At 53.7% G+C, this 15,307-nt stretch overlaps 5 protein-coding genes across 5 annotated transcripts; 3 read left to right on the top strand and 2 right to left on the bottom strand.

Annotated features, from left to right (window-relative positions):
* Positions 1–604: 604 nt before the first annotated feature.
* Positions 605–1,985, top strand: nse4 (Non-structural maintenance of chromosome element 4; the record flags this gene model as incomplete). Its single annotated transcript, XM_032028757.1, has 2 exons — positions 605–1,742; positions 1,792–1,985. The coding sequence occupies 2 exons, from the start codon at positions 605–607 to the stop codon at positions 1,983–1,985; spliced, it is 1,332 nt and encodes a 443-aa protein (XP_031891587.1).
* An 894-nt stretch (positions 1,986–2,879) lies between these two features.
* CGGC5_v011152 (uncharacterized protein) lies at positions 2,880–9,393 on the top strand (the record flags this gene model as incomplete). Its single annotated transcript, XM_032028758.1, has 2 exons — positions 2,880–4,952; positions 5,011–9,393. 2 exons carry the CDS (start codon positions 2,880–2,882, stop codon positions 9,391–9,393), a joined length of 6,456 nt encoding a protein of 2,151 aa, XP_031891590.1.
* Positions 9,394–11,036: 1,643 nt separating this feature from the next.
* Positions 11,037–12,342, top strand: CGGC5_v011151 (uncharacterized protein; the record flags this gene model as incomplete). Its single annotated transcript, XM_032028759.2, has 2 exons — positions 11,037–11,039; positions 11,248–12,342. The coding sequence occupies 2 exons, from the start codon at positions 11,037–11,039 to the stop codon at positions 12,340–12,342; spliced, it is 1,098 nt and encodes a 365-aa protein (XP_031891589.2).
* A 767-nt stretch (positions 12,343–13,109) lies between these two features.
* On the bottom strand, positions 13,110–13,746 carry CGGC5_v011150 (uncharacterized protein; the record flags this gene model as incomplete). Its single annotated transcript, XM_032028760.1, has 2 exons — positions 13,110–13,526; positions 13,591–13,746. The coding sequence occupies 2 exons, from the start codon at positions 13,744–13,746 to the stop codon at positions 13,110–13,112; spliced, it is 573 nt and encodes a 190-aa protein (XP_031891592.1).
* A 487-nt stretch (positions 13,747–14,233) lies between these two features.
* On the bottom strand, positions 14,234–15,110 carry KBTB1 (Kelch repeat and BTB domain-containing protein 1; the record flags this gene model as incomplete). The annotated part of the gene is made up of 3 exons (XM_066152490.1): positions 14,234–14,279; positions 14,331–14,890; positions 14,955–15,110. 3 exons carry the CDS (start codon positions 15,108–15,110, stop codon positions 14,234–14,236), a joined length of 762 nt encoding a protein of 253 aa, XP_066008263.1.
* Positions 15,111–15,307: the final 197 nt, after the last annotated feature.

The following is a 15,307-nucleotide window of genomic DNA, read 5'->3' as shown; positions in this document are numbered from 1 at the left end:
GTAGCTTTCCGTCGTCGGTCAGGGAAAATGTGCGATCGGGGAGGCTGGAGTTTGCGTCGCGCAGAATGATGTTGAATGCGCACTTGGGTTCCCGGTGCTGGGTGGTGCCGATAGCACGGACACGAGCTACCTTAGGCTCAAAGGCAGGTGACAGTACCGCGAGCGCAGTCAGTGAGACAGTCACTCACCTCAGAGCTTCAGTGGAGCCCCAATGGTCGCTGCCACCAAGGTTGCACCGGCTCGTTGACCCCGCCCAAGCCACCCGTTATGTTATCGATAAGAGCAACACAAGCCACGACTTCCCCCACGCATGCTAGAGGGAGAGATAAGATAAGCTTAGCTGAGCGCGTTGAGTGGGAAGGAGGCCCGGAAAGTGTGCTTGTCGCGTCTTCCCGGTCACAATTTCACGCGCGACCTCCCACTTCATCTTTAAACGGGCATTTTATCGCAACTCCGTCCGATCATCGCCTGTTGAGATACCGCCGCCGCGCTCTCTTGTCACACCCTATCTTGTGTTATCGAGGTGTACTACCGACCGACCTTCCTCTTTCGACCCCATCACGCATTCAAAGGCCGCCGACGCTCACCCCTCCACTGCTCAAAAATGCCTGCAAGAGTGGACGGCTCCACGCCGCCCTCCTCGCCAGGTTCACCAAGCGAAGATGATGCACCAGGACCCGCGAGAGGTCATCTCGCCATCCGAGACAAAGGGAAGGGTCGCGATGTATCCATTGGGAAGCGGAAGCGCGCAGACACGAACGGAGAACAGTCTTCACGCCGCCGCGCAAACGGCCGCTCCGGCGACAGGGACGATGAAGATGGCGACGATGTTTACGACCCCGACCAACCCATGGAGGAACGTCGAGAGATCCAGCGTCGGCTGCGTGAGCTGCAGAAAGGTATCAACGAGAATATGGAGGAGTACATGATGCCAGGTTCAAAAGGTCTCAAGGAGACTTTGATGATGGCGCAAGAAGTTGCCCGGAATGTCAAGCAGACAACAGAAGCTACCATCGACTCCCGCCTACTTGTTAGCGCAGTCGACATGTCATACCGCAAGACTGTGCGGTTGATGCAGGGCAGCTCGGCAGAGGGCGTCGATATCGACGAGTTCGTCTCGAAATGCTGCACCTATATGCGTCAAGCCGGCGGCATCGAAGATGACGAAGCACCCGAGCTTTCGAGCACGCAAAGGCGAAGACGCAGGACCGGTGGCGGCTCAAATGACGATGACGGGGATAATGACGAGGCGTTCAATTGGAGCCACTTGGGAAGGTTCGCGTCTCTGCCTAACATTCGCCGTCCAGCCTTGCCTGGCTTCCTACTGGGCCCGCTGTCTGTTGAGAAGAAGATTCGAAAAATCTCCAAACGAACAGCACCATTCCGGCCAAACAATTTGGCAGAAACAAGACCTGAAGTTCTGGATGTCCAGGATTTGGCCAAGAAGGAAAACGACCTTACGGCAATCTGCGGTAAAATCCTCAAGCAACTGCAAGAGACACAGGCGGATGCCCAGACGAAGCTTGTGGAACTCTTTGACGAGAGAGAAATGAGCGAGGAGGAACAAATTCAGACGATGCACGCATATGGCCTTCGAGAGACCGGCGGAGTCGACCTCCTACGCTTCGTCGTGAATCCGAAGTCTTTCGGCCAGACCGTAGAGAACATGTTTTATGTCAGCTTCCTTATCCGCGACGGCAAGGTCGGAATTGAGTTCGATAGCAACGAGCTCCCGTCTCTGAGTAAGTTAGGCCTAACACATCGCAAGACCTCCTCTAACCCAAATCTTAGGTCCTATTACTGGCGACGAGATGGAAGAAGAGGGTGGAGTCAAGCGCGAAGTCGCAAAGCATCAAGCCATTTTTTCGATGGATATGGAGACATGGCAAGACATCATCGACACATTCCACATCACTGAGCCAATGATTAAGCACAGGAAAGAGGCAACGGCATCGGGCCCCGGTGCTAGAGGTTGGTATAGCTAGATGGACTAGATGATATGGGCGGCGTTTGGCGAGGCATTTCAGATTCATGGATTTTCTTGGTGCTGAATCATATTCAGAATACCCGGATGGCAGCTACGTGGCACTTGCAATGGGGAGGAGATATCAACACTGGCGTTTCAAAGGATAGGAGACATATTAGCAGGAGTTCACGATCCATCAAGGCGAATCGAATCCTGCCGCAATTGCAAGATTTCTCAACCCACCCTCTCTCGATTTGGATGATTTGATGGAAGACGGAGCTGGCAAACGGTCAACCAGAAGATCAAGGGATGCCAAGTTGGCAAGTTCAACAAAGGCTAAGAAGCGACAAGGAAAGGGATTCCGCACGGCCACCTTTTCACCCAAGGGCTTCTGAATGGATTGACCTTATTTGTGTTGCACCAAGGGAGCAATGAGCCTTTTTTTCGGACTGAAAATCCGATTGAAATGCTATTCTGGGCTTCGTCAAAGGCCTTTCTCCCGTTTGATTCCCTGGATATCATCACGATGGCGCCGCAGATAACGCAAACGGACTTTTTGGCAATGGATACACAAAGAGAAAAGACATCGCTTCTTGCTCCTTGGGTCATTGTCTCCTAAGACTGGCTGAATGGTTGTAAAGAAGTGCAAAGACGACGGCCTTCGAACCTGCCTTGTCTGGGCCTTATCATCTGAAGGTGTACCATAAGTATGAGAGAGGTCAACGATGTCAAAGACGGACTACCACGCCTTGTTATTCGTTTGCTCTCTTCAAATTTCCTTCTGTTTAGCCTGATAAAAACCTTGTGTTATCCCCCATAACGTGTCACAACTATTCTTCCACCAAAGTTTTGCGCAACATCTGTCGTAAGTACACGAACTAGACATTTGCTGACATCCGACATTCGAAGCAACATGGCCGAGGAACGGGACGAGGGTAAAATTCCGGAGAGCGAGCCTCCTCGTGGACGTGCCAGATCTCGAGACATTCCTCAGCCGGAGCCTCCGAGGCAGACGGAAGATGAGCGGAGTGCCACAATAGACAACACAGAGCCCGACAATGAGGTGGCCAGCGGCAACAACCCAAAGCCATCGCCGCCGAGACCATTCTCGCCGGCACCGTCAAGCAACACACACGATGACACCTTTGACTCGTCCGTCTTTGATTCGCCCGCGCCGTTCGATGATTCGGTAAGCCATTCTCCAGCTGGCTCCATACCAAGTTCTCCCATGGTCGACGTGACGACGCCGGAGACGAAGCAGCCGAGACCCGTGTCGTGGGCCAGTGTCGTTCAGAGTGTTCCGGAGGAGAGCAATGTCAAGAGCGATGTCTCTCCCATGAGAAGCCTGTCGGCTCGGAATATTTCCCGTGGCCGGGGAGGAACGTCCAGCTCTGCGCTTGCTCGATCAGCGTCGACGGCTTTCGAAGGACCGAAAGTGGGCAGTAGCCGTGAATCTTCCACCACGCCTACCCGAAGTTTGAGCGTCACACGCGGCAGTGGCTCTCGCTCACGAGGGCGACAGAGATTCACGACCGATCGAGGATCCTCTCTGGCCCCAGCGCAAGATTCATCACAGTCGACCCCCAGCGATGTACAGCATGACGATGCCCAGCGTAACGACGCCCAGCGCGATGATGCAACGGAGCGACAGACTTTGGCCCGTTTGAGGGGTAGATTGAAGAGCCTGACCGAAGAACACAACCTACTCGATCTGGTCGGCACGCTTTTGGGTGATGAAGACTCGGAAGACTCAAGTGACGAGCCGACCATCGACTCCCTCCTCAACGACACCTTCGCTAAGCTCGCCTTGGAGGTCGGTCACCGGAGTGAGGCCATTGCATCGGTGAAGACAGAGCTCGAGGAATTCAAGAGGACCCAGGCAGACCTTCAGCAGGAGAAGGAGTCTCCTGAAGAGGCTCTGAAGGAGAAAGACGTCCTGCTTGCGCAGGTCAACGAGCAGCTTGCGGATGTCCGCGAAGAACTTGAAGACGCCAAAGTGGCTCGCGATGCTAATTACGATGACGCTGAGCAATACAATGCCAGATACGAGGAGGCTGAGAACAACCTCGGGAAGGCCGAGGATAAACTCGCGGAAGCCGAAAGCCGAATATGCGAACTTACCGTACAGCGAGATCGCGCGGATGCCCAAAGACGACACCTTCAGTCGAGGGTTGAGGAGCTTGAGCGTGATCAGCAAACTGCGCGCGTTGCCGGCACAGAGGAGCTCGAACTCAAGGTGGCTTCCCTTAGCAACCAATTGAGGGAAGAACAAACAACTAGGGCTAAGGCGGTGAAAGATCTTGAGCAGAAAGAAAGGAAGTGGAAGAGCTCTGAGGATGGATACAATGAGTCGATAAATCACTACGAACAGATGCTTGTGGCAGCCGGAAAGGACAAGGTCCGGTTAAGCGACAACATTAACAGGCTCAAGCAAGAGCTGGACGAATCCAGACGGAAGAGAGCAGCCGCCAAGCCCGAGTCGGCGACATTCCTCGTCGACGGCGAGAAAGTCTCATACAAGCAATATGAGAAGATGCTCGGCAACACCAGGGGCGAGATTTCCTATCTCAAGCAGCAATTGGATCAGGTAAAAGATGAACAGAGATTATCTCAGGAGATTCCCGTGGAGGATGTCCGTCGCATCGTCGAACCATTCCTCAAGGTTTACGGCATTGCCTTCGAAACCGCCCTTCTCGCCATTGGCAGCAGTTCGCAAGAGGAAGAGGATAGCATTGACGCTCTTGCCAACGACGATGGGTACGAGTCTTATCCCCGGGTCAGTTTCGTTCCGGATGCAGAGAGAGAGCTCTCGCGAGCGTCGACTTCCAGCTTTGTAGGTGCAAGAGGTGATTGTGCGCCTGATGTTGGAGACGATATGTCTCAAATCTCTCGGAGGACGAGCACAGCCTTTGGTGGCGCTCATGATTTGAGGAGCGAGCTTCAAGGGCTCAGTTTCAGTCGAGAATCGTCCGTCGAATTCGAGGAGGTAAGAGCGTCTAGTTGCATTGCTGGTGAGAGAGAAGTCGTACTAACATCAACTCCAGCCAGAGGTCAGCCAGGCACCTCAGAGTGGCATGCTGAGCAAGCCTTGCAGCCCTACGGTCGTGGCCGACTTGCGGGCTCGCCTGTTGCAGGCAATGACCAAGTTGCGGACTTTGGAGGATGCGAAGCAAGTCTACGAAACGCAGATTCTGGAGCTGCGGGACAAAGTTTCCGGCTTGAGGGGGAGAATCGACGTTTACGAGACCATCATTGAACAGCTCAAGGCAGAAATCAGCCGGGCCAAGGATCAGCAAGGTAATGGAGCTGAACAGAGGAAGCTCGCGGAACACGAGACCACCATCTCGGCGCTGTTTGAAAAGCTCCAGGTATTCAAGGAGAAGCTTTCCGAGGCAAATCAACATCGCAACAGGCTCCAAGAGGAGATTGGGGATGTTCGAGCCGAGCTGGAGGCCTGGCAGGTCTCGGGTGACGAGATTGGAAATGCCAACTTGAGTCTGGAGCAAAGAATCACGGAGAAGGAGGACGAAATCGCCATTCTCGAGGGCCACATCGAAGAACTCAAAAGCCAAGTAGCCGAGAGTATCGCTCGCAACGAAGATATCGAAAGCGAACGGTTTGATTTGGAAACTAAGCTTGCTGGAGAACGTTACAAGAGGCAGGCCGAGACAGAAAGAAGAACACAGGCCGAGCGCGGAGCCATCTGGGAAGGCACCGCTGGAAAGGAATTACGCAGATATCAAGATGAGATCGAACAGCTCAAACAAGAACTGTTCAACCGCGAGAACGACCTGCGGCAAAAGGAACGGGAGATTGCGCACGCGAAACGGGACGCACTGCAGGCACCTGAGAAGCAGCACTCCGTTCAGACAGTCGGCACGCAGACCGATGTGGGACAGGGAGAAGTCGTTCGGGTGCTCGGGAGTTACCTGCAGTCTCTCCGAGAGTTTGCAGAGTTTGAGGAGAAGCTTGCCAGCTTACTCGAAGAATCTGCAAGGGAAGAATCCCCCAAACCGAACGATCAAACTACCGACATGACCCAGCCGTCAGATGAGAGCCAACCCCTAAGCATGGACCCTTGGGATGAACAAAATGGCATGCTTGACCAACTCGAAGAAATGCGCCAGGTTTTCGAAAAACTAAGGAAGAAGAAGGACGAGCATTGGAAAAGTCTCACGGAAGCTCAAAATGGCGAACTGTATTTGCTCGACCTTGAGTTAGGCACGTTGGAGGAACGACTTCAGGCGGTTGAGGCAGACAGGGGACTCCCTACAGACACCAGTGAGGACTTGAGCCTTGAAATGGCCATCAAACAAGGGGAGAAGGAGGAGATTATGCACCCCATCACGATTGAATCGGCTGCCTTGCGCAAAGACATCAAGACTTATGGAGCCCGGTTGAACGACTCGCTCCGTCGACTGGACCAGCCTCCTCCAACACCACCTCTGCAAGCCACTGCGTCCACTTTGGCCCCTGAACATGCGGGTGGGCCAGGAGAGCGACAACTGATTCCTAGATCAGCAAGTGCGAATCGGGAGAATGATGGACGTCCCTCCTCGCACCCCGACAGCGAGAATAACGACCAGCATGACAAGGGAGATGGAATGGATGACAGCTCTAACGCAAAGCCAGAAGAGCTCTCCTCCCGGCCCTATTTCGTGGCAGAAATCGACGCCATCCGAATTGCGCTCGAAAGACTCGATACCTCCGCGAACAGATCACTACAAGCCTCTCGGGTTGTCCGGGCAATTCAGTCGCATGCGGCTCATAGCTTAGAGCTTCACATCGCCAACAACGACCTTGTTCTTCCAAGTTTCGACGGTGACTCGGAGCCTCCATACGATCTTTCAACCAACGCAAGCGACAGCGGAGGAACCTCTGTCTTTGACCCTCCCACTCAAGACCCCGGTGAAATGACAGCTCGCCTAGGATCGGCCTTCCAGGAATTCAACAACCAAATCAGCCAGATCCCTAAAGCGAATCACGACATCATAAGAGCAATTCACTCTCTTGTTAGACGTGCCGGCAGTGTGCAAAAATATGACTTTCTCCGCACCCAGGCTCGGAATTTTGCGCTGCAACGAGACCAGGCTCTCAGAATCCTGGAGAACAGGGGTGCGGATCTGCCAATGTTTAAGGAACATGAGCAGAAGTACCAGGAGGACATCAAGCGCCTTGAGGGAGTGATTGAGTCGCTTCGCGCTCAGCTCAGCGACAGGGAGGGAGACAAAGAAATGGTCGAGTCACTCGGCACACAACTCGCCAACTTGAAGGCCGAAGATCAGACGATGCCTCTGCAGTTGAGGCAGACGCAAGACAAACTGGATGACGCATTGTATGAGAAGAACGTCATCGTCCGCGAGCACGCGCTCGAGATACTCCAAGTCGCCGAAGACCTCAGGAGGAAGCTTGAAGAGTCCCAGGAAGAGGTCGACTCGCTTCAGAAGAAGCTCGATTTGGAGCTTTCTTCGAGGTCCGCGCCAATCGATCATCTCATAGAACGCCGACGGGAGCTTGAACAACAGCTGGCGGTTGCCAAGCGTGCTAAAGATGCGGCTGAGGAATCCCACCTTCATGTTCGGTTGAAGCTGCAGAAGTTGCTCAATGGCACCGGTGAGAACGATGGAGAAAGCATGCGGCGCGTAATTTCCCAGATCCTTGACCCGACGGGTGGCAGCAGCGAAGACGCCGGTCCAGATTCGGTAGGTGCATCAGACGACAATGAAGGAACGGATCGAAGGTTCGACCTGGAGCAGAAAGTACAAGAGTTGCAGAAGGTACTCGAACTCAGGCAAGGACGGGACGATCAGCTTCAACAAACTTTGGACGATCGCGAGAAGCTGTTGAAGCACGTGCAAAAGGAGTTTGAGCTCTCTCAAGACAACCGCATCGCTGGAGCCGAGAAATGCAGGATGCTGGAACAGCAGATCAAGGAGCTGCAGGCGACGAACGAAGTGTTGCATGTCAATCTTGCAGCTCTCGACGACAGGCCAGCCTCGCGACTTTCTGGAATAAGCGGCGGGGACATCGCTGATAGCCCGACATTCCGGAAGGGGTCGAGAAAGCTAAAGAAGGTGATATATGTGGACGGAAAAGCCCAAGTAGTCACAGTCCCTGCTAAAGGAGATGAGAAGAAACCTGAGAACGAGCCAGAAAGCGGAGATAATGATACGGACGACAAGATTATTGAGGATCTGAAGAAGCAAAACGAGCATTTGAAGGAGGCAAACGAGAAGTTGGAGGATGCAAACGAGAAGTTGGAGGAGGCAAACGAGAAGTTGGAGGAGGATGCAGGGACGATGCTTGAGGTTTTGGAAGGTTCCCAATCCAAATCGTCGCAAGATGTCAAGAAGTGGAAGGAGAAAGGGTCGGACAAGAAGAAGAAGAAGGGCAAGGAGAAAGCCAAGCCAAGGCTCAAGACAGCTTCGAAAGACGAAGATCCGGAGGCATCTTCGAGTTCAAGCTCCAGCGACTCGGACTCTTCTCCGAAGGACGACAACAATGGCGGCGGAGGACCCTCTCAGTCACCAGAGGACAAGATCAAGCAGCTCCAGGAACAAAACAGACTCCTGAAGAGGAATTACTTCGAAGCCAAGCAGAAGGCCGAAGATATGGAGAAAGACATGGATGCTATGAAGTCCGAGACGCCTGCGCGGGCTGCCGGAAGTTCGAATGACAACTCGAATAAGCCAGGCCAAAAGCCAGAAGACAAGCCAGAAGACAAGCCAGCACGAATGAACCCGAGGAACAAACCGAATCGAAACAACAGCAAGCCCAAGGCTGAGGGTACAGCAGGGACAGGCCCCGCACCTAAATCTGACCCGGAGTTCGTGTTCCGGTATTCTGAAGACATGATGCTCCCCTTGCCTGCCTCGGCGATTCAAAAGGAGGACGGGAAAGCTCCAGGCGACGGCGACCGAGACAACAAACCACCGGGCGATGGCAACGGCAGAAAAGGAGCAACAGAAGAAGTGAAGGACCCCTGGGTTTTCCGGGTCATCATGTCAATCTTCAAGTGGTACTGGCTTCAAGTCTATAACATGTGCGAAATCATTGTGCTCGCAATCCAGTTCAAAGCGATACACCACAGGAACTTCGCCTTTCTTCTTGTAAGCGTCGTGTGGAATTTCACCTTCTACTTCTGCCTTTGCAACTGGTTCGCGCTTCATGTTTCTCGAGAGCTTTGGGCGAGGGGCAACGACCTCACGCGGGCGTACTACATCGAGACGACGGTGCGGCCCAAGGTACACAACATGCTGGGCCTGGGAGGCTCAGACTATCGTTTCTGGCCGACCATCAACTATTTTGCTGGTCTTTTTTACGAAGACCTTCTGGGCATGAGCCTGAGCTGGAACACCAGCGGCTTGCCGTGGGAAGCGCGGATGGCGGGAGAGGAGGGAGTTTTCCCCGTATTTCTGGAGGATTGATTTTGACAGGTTCTTGACTCGATGTGATGTTGGGTGGACGGTATGACATTTGACGATCTGGTGGCCAGCTCAGTGCAGTGAGTGGGTGAGTGAAGTGTGCTGTTATGTTTTGGTTTGTAATGACGGATATTGGGCGCAACGGCGTTTGGACATTTAGACTTGTTTCTTCATCTGATTGCACAAACACAATTGAATCATCTCAAATTGGATATCCGTTGGCGTGCGTGGTCAAACGGCTTCCCGTCGTCGTCGTCGTCCGGCAGATGATTTGGAATTTGCAGCACTGTCGACCCAGGGCCCCGGTAGAGGCGACCAGAAAAATGTCCGAAAAACGCTTAGCGCGCATGGACTCTTGCACCCAGCAGATTGCCAGTTGTGGCATAGTCCGGCCACCTCGGCGGCGGAGGTGGAACCTCGCGGAACAGGACGCCTCTGCACGGGACGACTCGAAGCCCCGGTCGGAGGGACTCGTTCTCGCAAAAGACGTTTCATTCCGCGGTGGATTATTAAGAGACGACACGGCACTGCAGATTTGCAGATTGGGGGCCCGGTGTTTGGTTCGTTTTGGGGAGGTCGAACGGTGGTGGGCGGAGTGTGCGATCGGCCGACCCCGACTCTGTGCCTCGGTCCCGTCGTCGTCAAATTATTCAGCCAGCCATGCAGTCAGCCCAGCACTGATTTCAGTAGCGGGTGGTTCCAGATCTACCTAGGTAGCCAGTAGGTAGGTATTCGTAGGCTCCTCTGCCCTAGGAGACCTGAAGGACCCCGGGGCGGCATGGAAGATGTCACTCTGATGCAGTTCCCGCACCACCTCGTCAGTGATGTCATGACACCGGCCCTGTCCAGTCCCTTTCCCTTAAGGCAGTTTCCACACAGCATCCCTACCTTACGCATACAGCGTGCGACTAACGTTCTGACAAGCTGCGTCTGCATTGCATCCGCAGCGGCCGATCGATATTACACCAGGGCAGCTACTAACATCAAGGACCCTATTTCAAATTGCAGCCCTGTACAGAGACTGACCTCGGGCGAGACAAACGCACGATAGCCACGCGCAGCAGCAGCGAAAGTCACAAAGACGGCCGACTCAGACGCATTCAGCAAAGCAGCAACAACAACAAGCTCGGCCGAACCGAACAAGGGTTCTGGGCACATTTTCCATCTCCTGCAGCTCCCGCATCCACATCCATCCACATCCATCCACATCCCACGCGGTCACCCCATCGGATTGATGAAACTTTTCAGAGTGCCGCGGTAGTGTGGTGCGGTGCAGTGCAGCGCAGTGTCCCCCGACTCAGTACCACCCGTTCCCCGACGCCAACGACGACATACCCGGGCCGCAGATCTCGCCCTTTCGTCCCGTCCGTCGTCTCTTCCCGTCCGCTTCTCAGCTTCTACCCTTCCAATTGCAATTTGTTGCGAGGAATAGCTGGACCCTGCGCCTTGTCGAAACAATCGCAGAAGAAGAAAAAAAAAAAACGGACTCCCGGCTGAGGGAAGCTTGACTTCCATTGACTGACGTGCGAATCGAATTTCCCCCACACCATCTCTTACACACCCTCCCTCCCTCCCTCAATCCCTCCGTCTTCCGCAGTCCGCGTTTCTAGAACGAACCCGTCGGAACGCCTCCGCTTGATTTGACAATGGTACGTGTGCCCGCCGCGCCCACACCACGCACGCCGCCGTAGCTTAAATCTGTCCCTGTTCCCGCCCCCGTTCCCGTCGCAGCTCGTGGAAGCTGCTCCATCCCGGCAGACAGTCTCAGTTCCCCCATTACCTCATATATAATCCAAATACACCCTCCCCCTTCTGCCTTCTGTCATGCACGTTTTCTAAAACTATCCTTCCGTTTAGAGATTGCTAAGATACCCGGCTACATCAGCCCGCACAATCCGCACTTCGACAATCCATCGCAGAGCATTCTCGGCGACACACAACCCGTCGCAAGCTCACTCGCAACCTCATTCCGAAGGCTCATCTCACAACACCACCACCAACACCCAAGCACACCTCCAAGGCCAACACACCCTCGACTCTCCAGACCAGCAACCCTCTTCTTCCCATAACAACCCTCTCAAATCAGCCAAAGACCACATCAAGAAACCCATCATGTCACAAAAACTCATCCCCGCGAACCCCGCGGACGTCATGGTCATCCGCGACCTCACCCCCAACGTAACCACCTTCTCCGTCCCCTTCGCCCGCTTCGGCGTCCTCAAGATCGGCGGCCGCGCCACCCTCGTCCGCCTCTCCTCCGGCGCCCTCGCCGTCTTCAGCCCCGTCGCCCTCACCGACGCCGTCAAGGCCAAGATCGCCGAGAAGGGCGGCAACCTCGCCTACATCATCGCCCCCGACATGGAGCACCACATCTTCCTGTCCGAGTACAAGCGCGAATACCCCGCCGCCAAGATCATCGGCCCCGACGGCCTGCCGCAGAAGCGCGCCAAGCAGACGGGCGACCCCAAGGTCAACCCGGCCGACGAGTTCTTCGTCACCTTCAAGGACGGCCCGGGAAAGCGCGAGACGGCCATCACGCCCGAGTTCGACGCCGACTTCGCGTACGAGTACGTCGACGCCCACGCCAACAAGGAGCTCGTCTTCTTCTTCAGGCCCGAGCGCATCTTGATTCAGGCCGATCTCATGTTCAACCTGCCCCCGCGCGAGCAGTACTCGAAGGCGCCCGAGGGCGAGCGGGATACGTCGGCGGGCGTTCCGAACAAGCTGTTTGGCGGGCTGCAGACGACCGAGGGCGATGTGAAGTGGGTGAAGCGGTTCCAGTGGTACGTCATGAGCGGGCGCGACAGGCCGAGCTTCAACGAGAGCATCCAGACGATCGACAAGTGGGACTTTGACACGATTATCCCCTGCCACGGTGATACCATCCAGGGCGATGGTAAGGAGAGGTTTAGGAAGGTGTTTGAGTGGCATTTGGCCGGGCAGAAGCAGTGAGGGTGGTGTTGATGTAATGAGTGGGTTGCATGATGGCGTTTTGGATTATTAGCTGCGATACCAGACTAGAATTTGAATATTTCATTCTTACGTTGTAACTGTTCTTGACCGCTCGACCATTCTTGTGAGTTTATCTTACGAGACTGCTGTTATTGTACGAGGATCCTTCAAATACTTTGCGCTTGAGCCAATCTTGTACTTCATATGTGAATATGCTTGCGTGCAATTCCACCTCATCCTGCCTATGGTAACATAGTAGCCCTGTGGCTTACAGAAAACAGCGTTGATCCCCAACACATCTGATACTCCTTGCCAGATCTTGGAGCTTGTCTTTTACCGCCGATCCACCATCTGCGATCCGCGTTCCAAACATAGCCAACATGCGATGATCTTCACATTAAGGGTTCATTTTCAGAAACTCGTGGTTTCCCATGGCAAGTACTCCATGGATGGGTTGTTGTTGGGTTGTTCTTTGTATAATGGATCACCAATACGCCAATGGGGGGTCAACCGGCCGCCAATCGGAAGTGAAGAGCTCAAGGTCGATGCCTGGATTGGAAATGAGTGAGAAGTTGTGAATCGATAGCAATGGGACGCTGTTACATGTTCGTTTTGTCACGAAATCCCCTTCCGAGGCGGCAATACCGAGACGATGCTCGACCATGTGTCTGCGAAGCGGCTGTAGAACAATCACCGCTTCATCACGCCATCCGTAACCTCCAGAACCGAGAAGCTGGTCGCTCCGTTCGCGATACTGCACCTCCCATTCATTCATCCATTTTCCTTCCGAGAGCGGGGAATGCGTTGCGCATGTCATCCAAGCATCGAATGTGATCAGCTTTTCCGGTAGTGTACCGCACGGCGAGAGCGGCCTCGGCGAACATACTCCCGACGGTTGAGTTGCCACACTTTTGGTGATGGAGTACGAGCCCCAGCATCCAGGGCTTGGCCGCGCGGTACTTTTGCTCCATTGGGCTGAGGATCTCGAGGAGGTTGACTTCAAGGGTGTGCATGGCGTACTCAACATTCAACCACTCTGCGAGTATCCAAAGTTCAACGTTCTTGCGGATATCATCTTCCGGGAATACCCACTCGATTTCGCCGCGGTAGAAGCAATCCATCAAGATGCGGACCAGGTTGAGGTCATATTCGGCTGGTATCTCCAATCTGCCACGGTCGACAGCCTATGTACGCTGTTAGCAACGATCCGAGTCCTATGAACGCTGATCTCGAAGAGTAAAGAGATACCTTGCGGGATGGAAGACCATGCTTGAAGAACTTCGCAAAGTATCCCGAGTGTTGAACGAGGATGGATCTGTGGACTCGAATCGACCGCCTGCCTTGAGCCAGACGAAAGTCGCCGTACTTGCCCGTCTGGAGCATCCAGCGACAGTCCTTTGACATTTTGGCGGAATGTGTCGATATCAGACAATGAATGGCCTGGTTGGATTCGTGGGAACGAATTCGTGTTGAGAAAAGTGAGTTTGGGAGAGAGATACAGAGGATGAAATATGCCAGTAAGCTCTGTGAAAAGAAAGGAGAAGAAGAAAATAATCGCAGTGTAGAAAAGCTAACGTGCAGGAAGGTGCAGCTTCCCTGAGTGCCCAAGATACTTGCTTTGCAAGGCAGACACGCACCTTCTGAACTGACCGCGACAACAGAACAAAATTACTATTCTCTTCTTTTTTACACACGATCACGCCTCACTTAGCAGGGTAGGAGGCAGTAAAATCGATTACGCCGGAAATTCGACGATTCCGACTTCAAAGTGCTGAAGAGTCCTCTCTTTCTATGGATGCCCCTATTTCACCGAGTGGACCTCATCATGTCCGATTTGTGCTATGAACACCATCTACTTGCTTCTCCGTAAAACCCATCCCTACCGAATCATTCACGACGATTGCTTTCGCTTTTTGCTCGTGGTCGCGTCTGGTCCGCTGCAAAATGTGAGCGTGGCACGCATGTCTTGGACCGCATGTGAACAGTACCTGGTCAGGATTCTTGAGGGCTTCGTCATCTTCTCACTGATGAGTTTGTCTCTGAATTCTTCCTCTCGATCGATTCGTTGCTTCATGACCGTTGACGAGCGATATGTGAACTCAAATTCGTCGCTGTTCTCCTTGTATCGAGAAGCCCAGAATAGCATCATGTTTGCGGACAGGATGTTTTCTCGAGCGTGCTTCTCCACCAAGTCGCTCTTCTTTGGGTACTGGGAGCGGTCAATGAGAATCGCACAAGCAGCCTCGCCAACTGCGTAGCCTAGGCCCGACTCAGCGCAGGCCTTGTGATGGAAGACGGTATCTAGTAATGTGCAATCCGCGACGATAAACTTGTTGCTAAGACCGTTGAGCTTGCTCTTCACACGGTGCTCAACTTCAATCATGGCACTTGTCGCCTGAAGTCTGTCTGCGAGAATCCAGAGCTTGGCGAGCATGAGCATGTCATCAGGACACTTCCAGGGGGTGTTTCCTCGGTAAAAGAAGTCGAGAAGATGTCCCATAGTTTGGGAGTCGACATCTGCGAGGTTTGAGATGCCGAGCTTGGTTTCCTAAAGTCACCGGCAGTCAGCCTCATGTGATGTAATATGAGCTTCTGGGTACGAGAAGAGTAACCTGAAATTCGCTCTTGAAGAGTCTGGCAAAGTAGGTGGAATGAAGACTCAGCATCAACCGATGCACATTGAACTCCACGCCATCATCTGTGCATACGATGCGAAAGTCTGCGAAATCGCCCGTCTCGAAAACCCAACGGTGATCTTCGGTCGACATTGTCGATAACCCTTATATGTGTGGCGTTGGGCTTTGGGAGATGTGAGAGGTGAGTGAAGAATCTTGAGTTAGAACGGAATGATGTCGTAGGTGAGAGAAGAAGGAGTGCAGGCGGGGAGGAGACGTGTCTTCCTTCCAAAGGAAAGAAAGACCGTAAGCTGGGCGTCATGACCAGGAAGGAAGGACCACACTGGACC

The sequence above is a fragment of the Colletotrichum fructicola genome (assembly GCF_000319635.2).
Source record: "Colletotrichum fructicola Nara gc5 chromosome Unknown KSG_Nara_v1_contig06, whole genome shotgun sequence".
Classification (NCBI taxonomy): Eukaryota; Fungi; Ascomycota; class Sordariomycetes; order Glomerellales; family Glomerellaceae; genus Colletotrichum; species Colletotrichum fructicola.
Note: the sequence above shows the minus strand (reverse complement) of the source record. Positions and strands in the feature narration are given on the sequence as shown.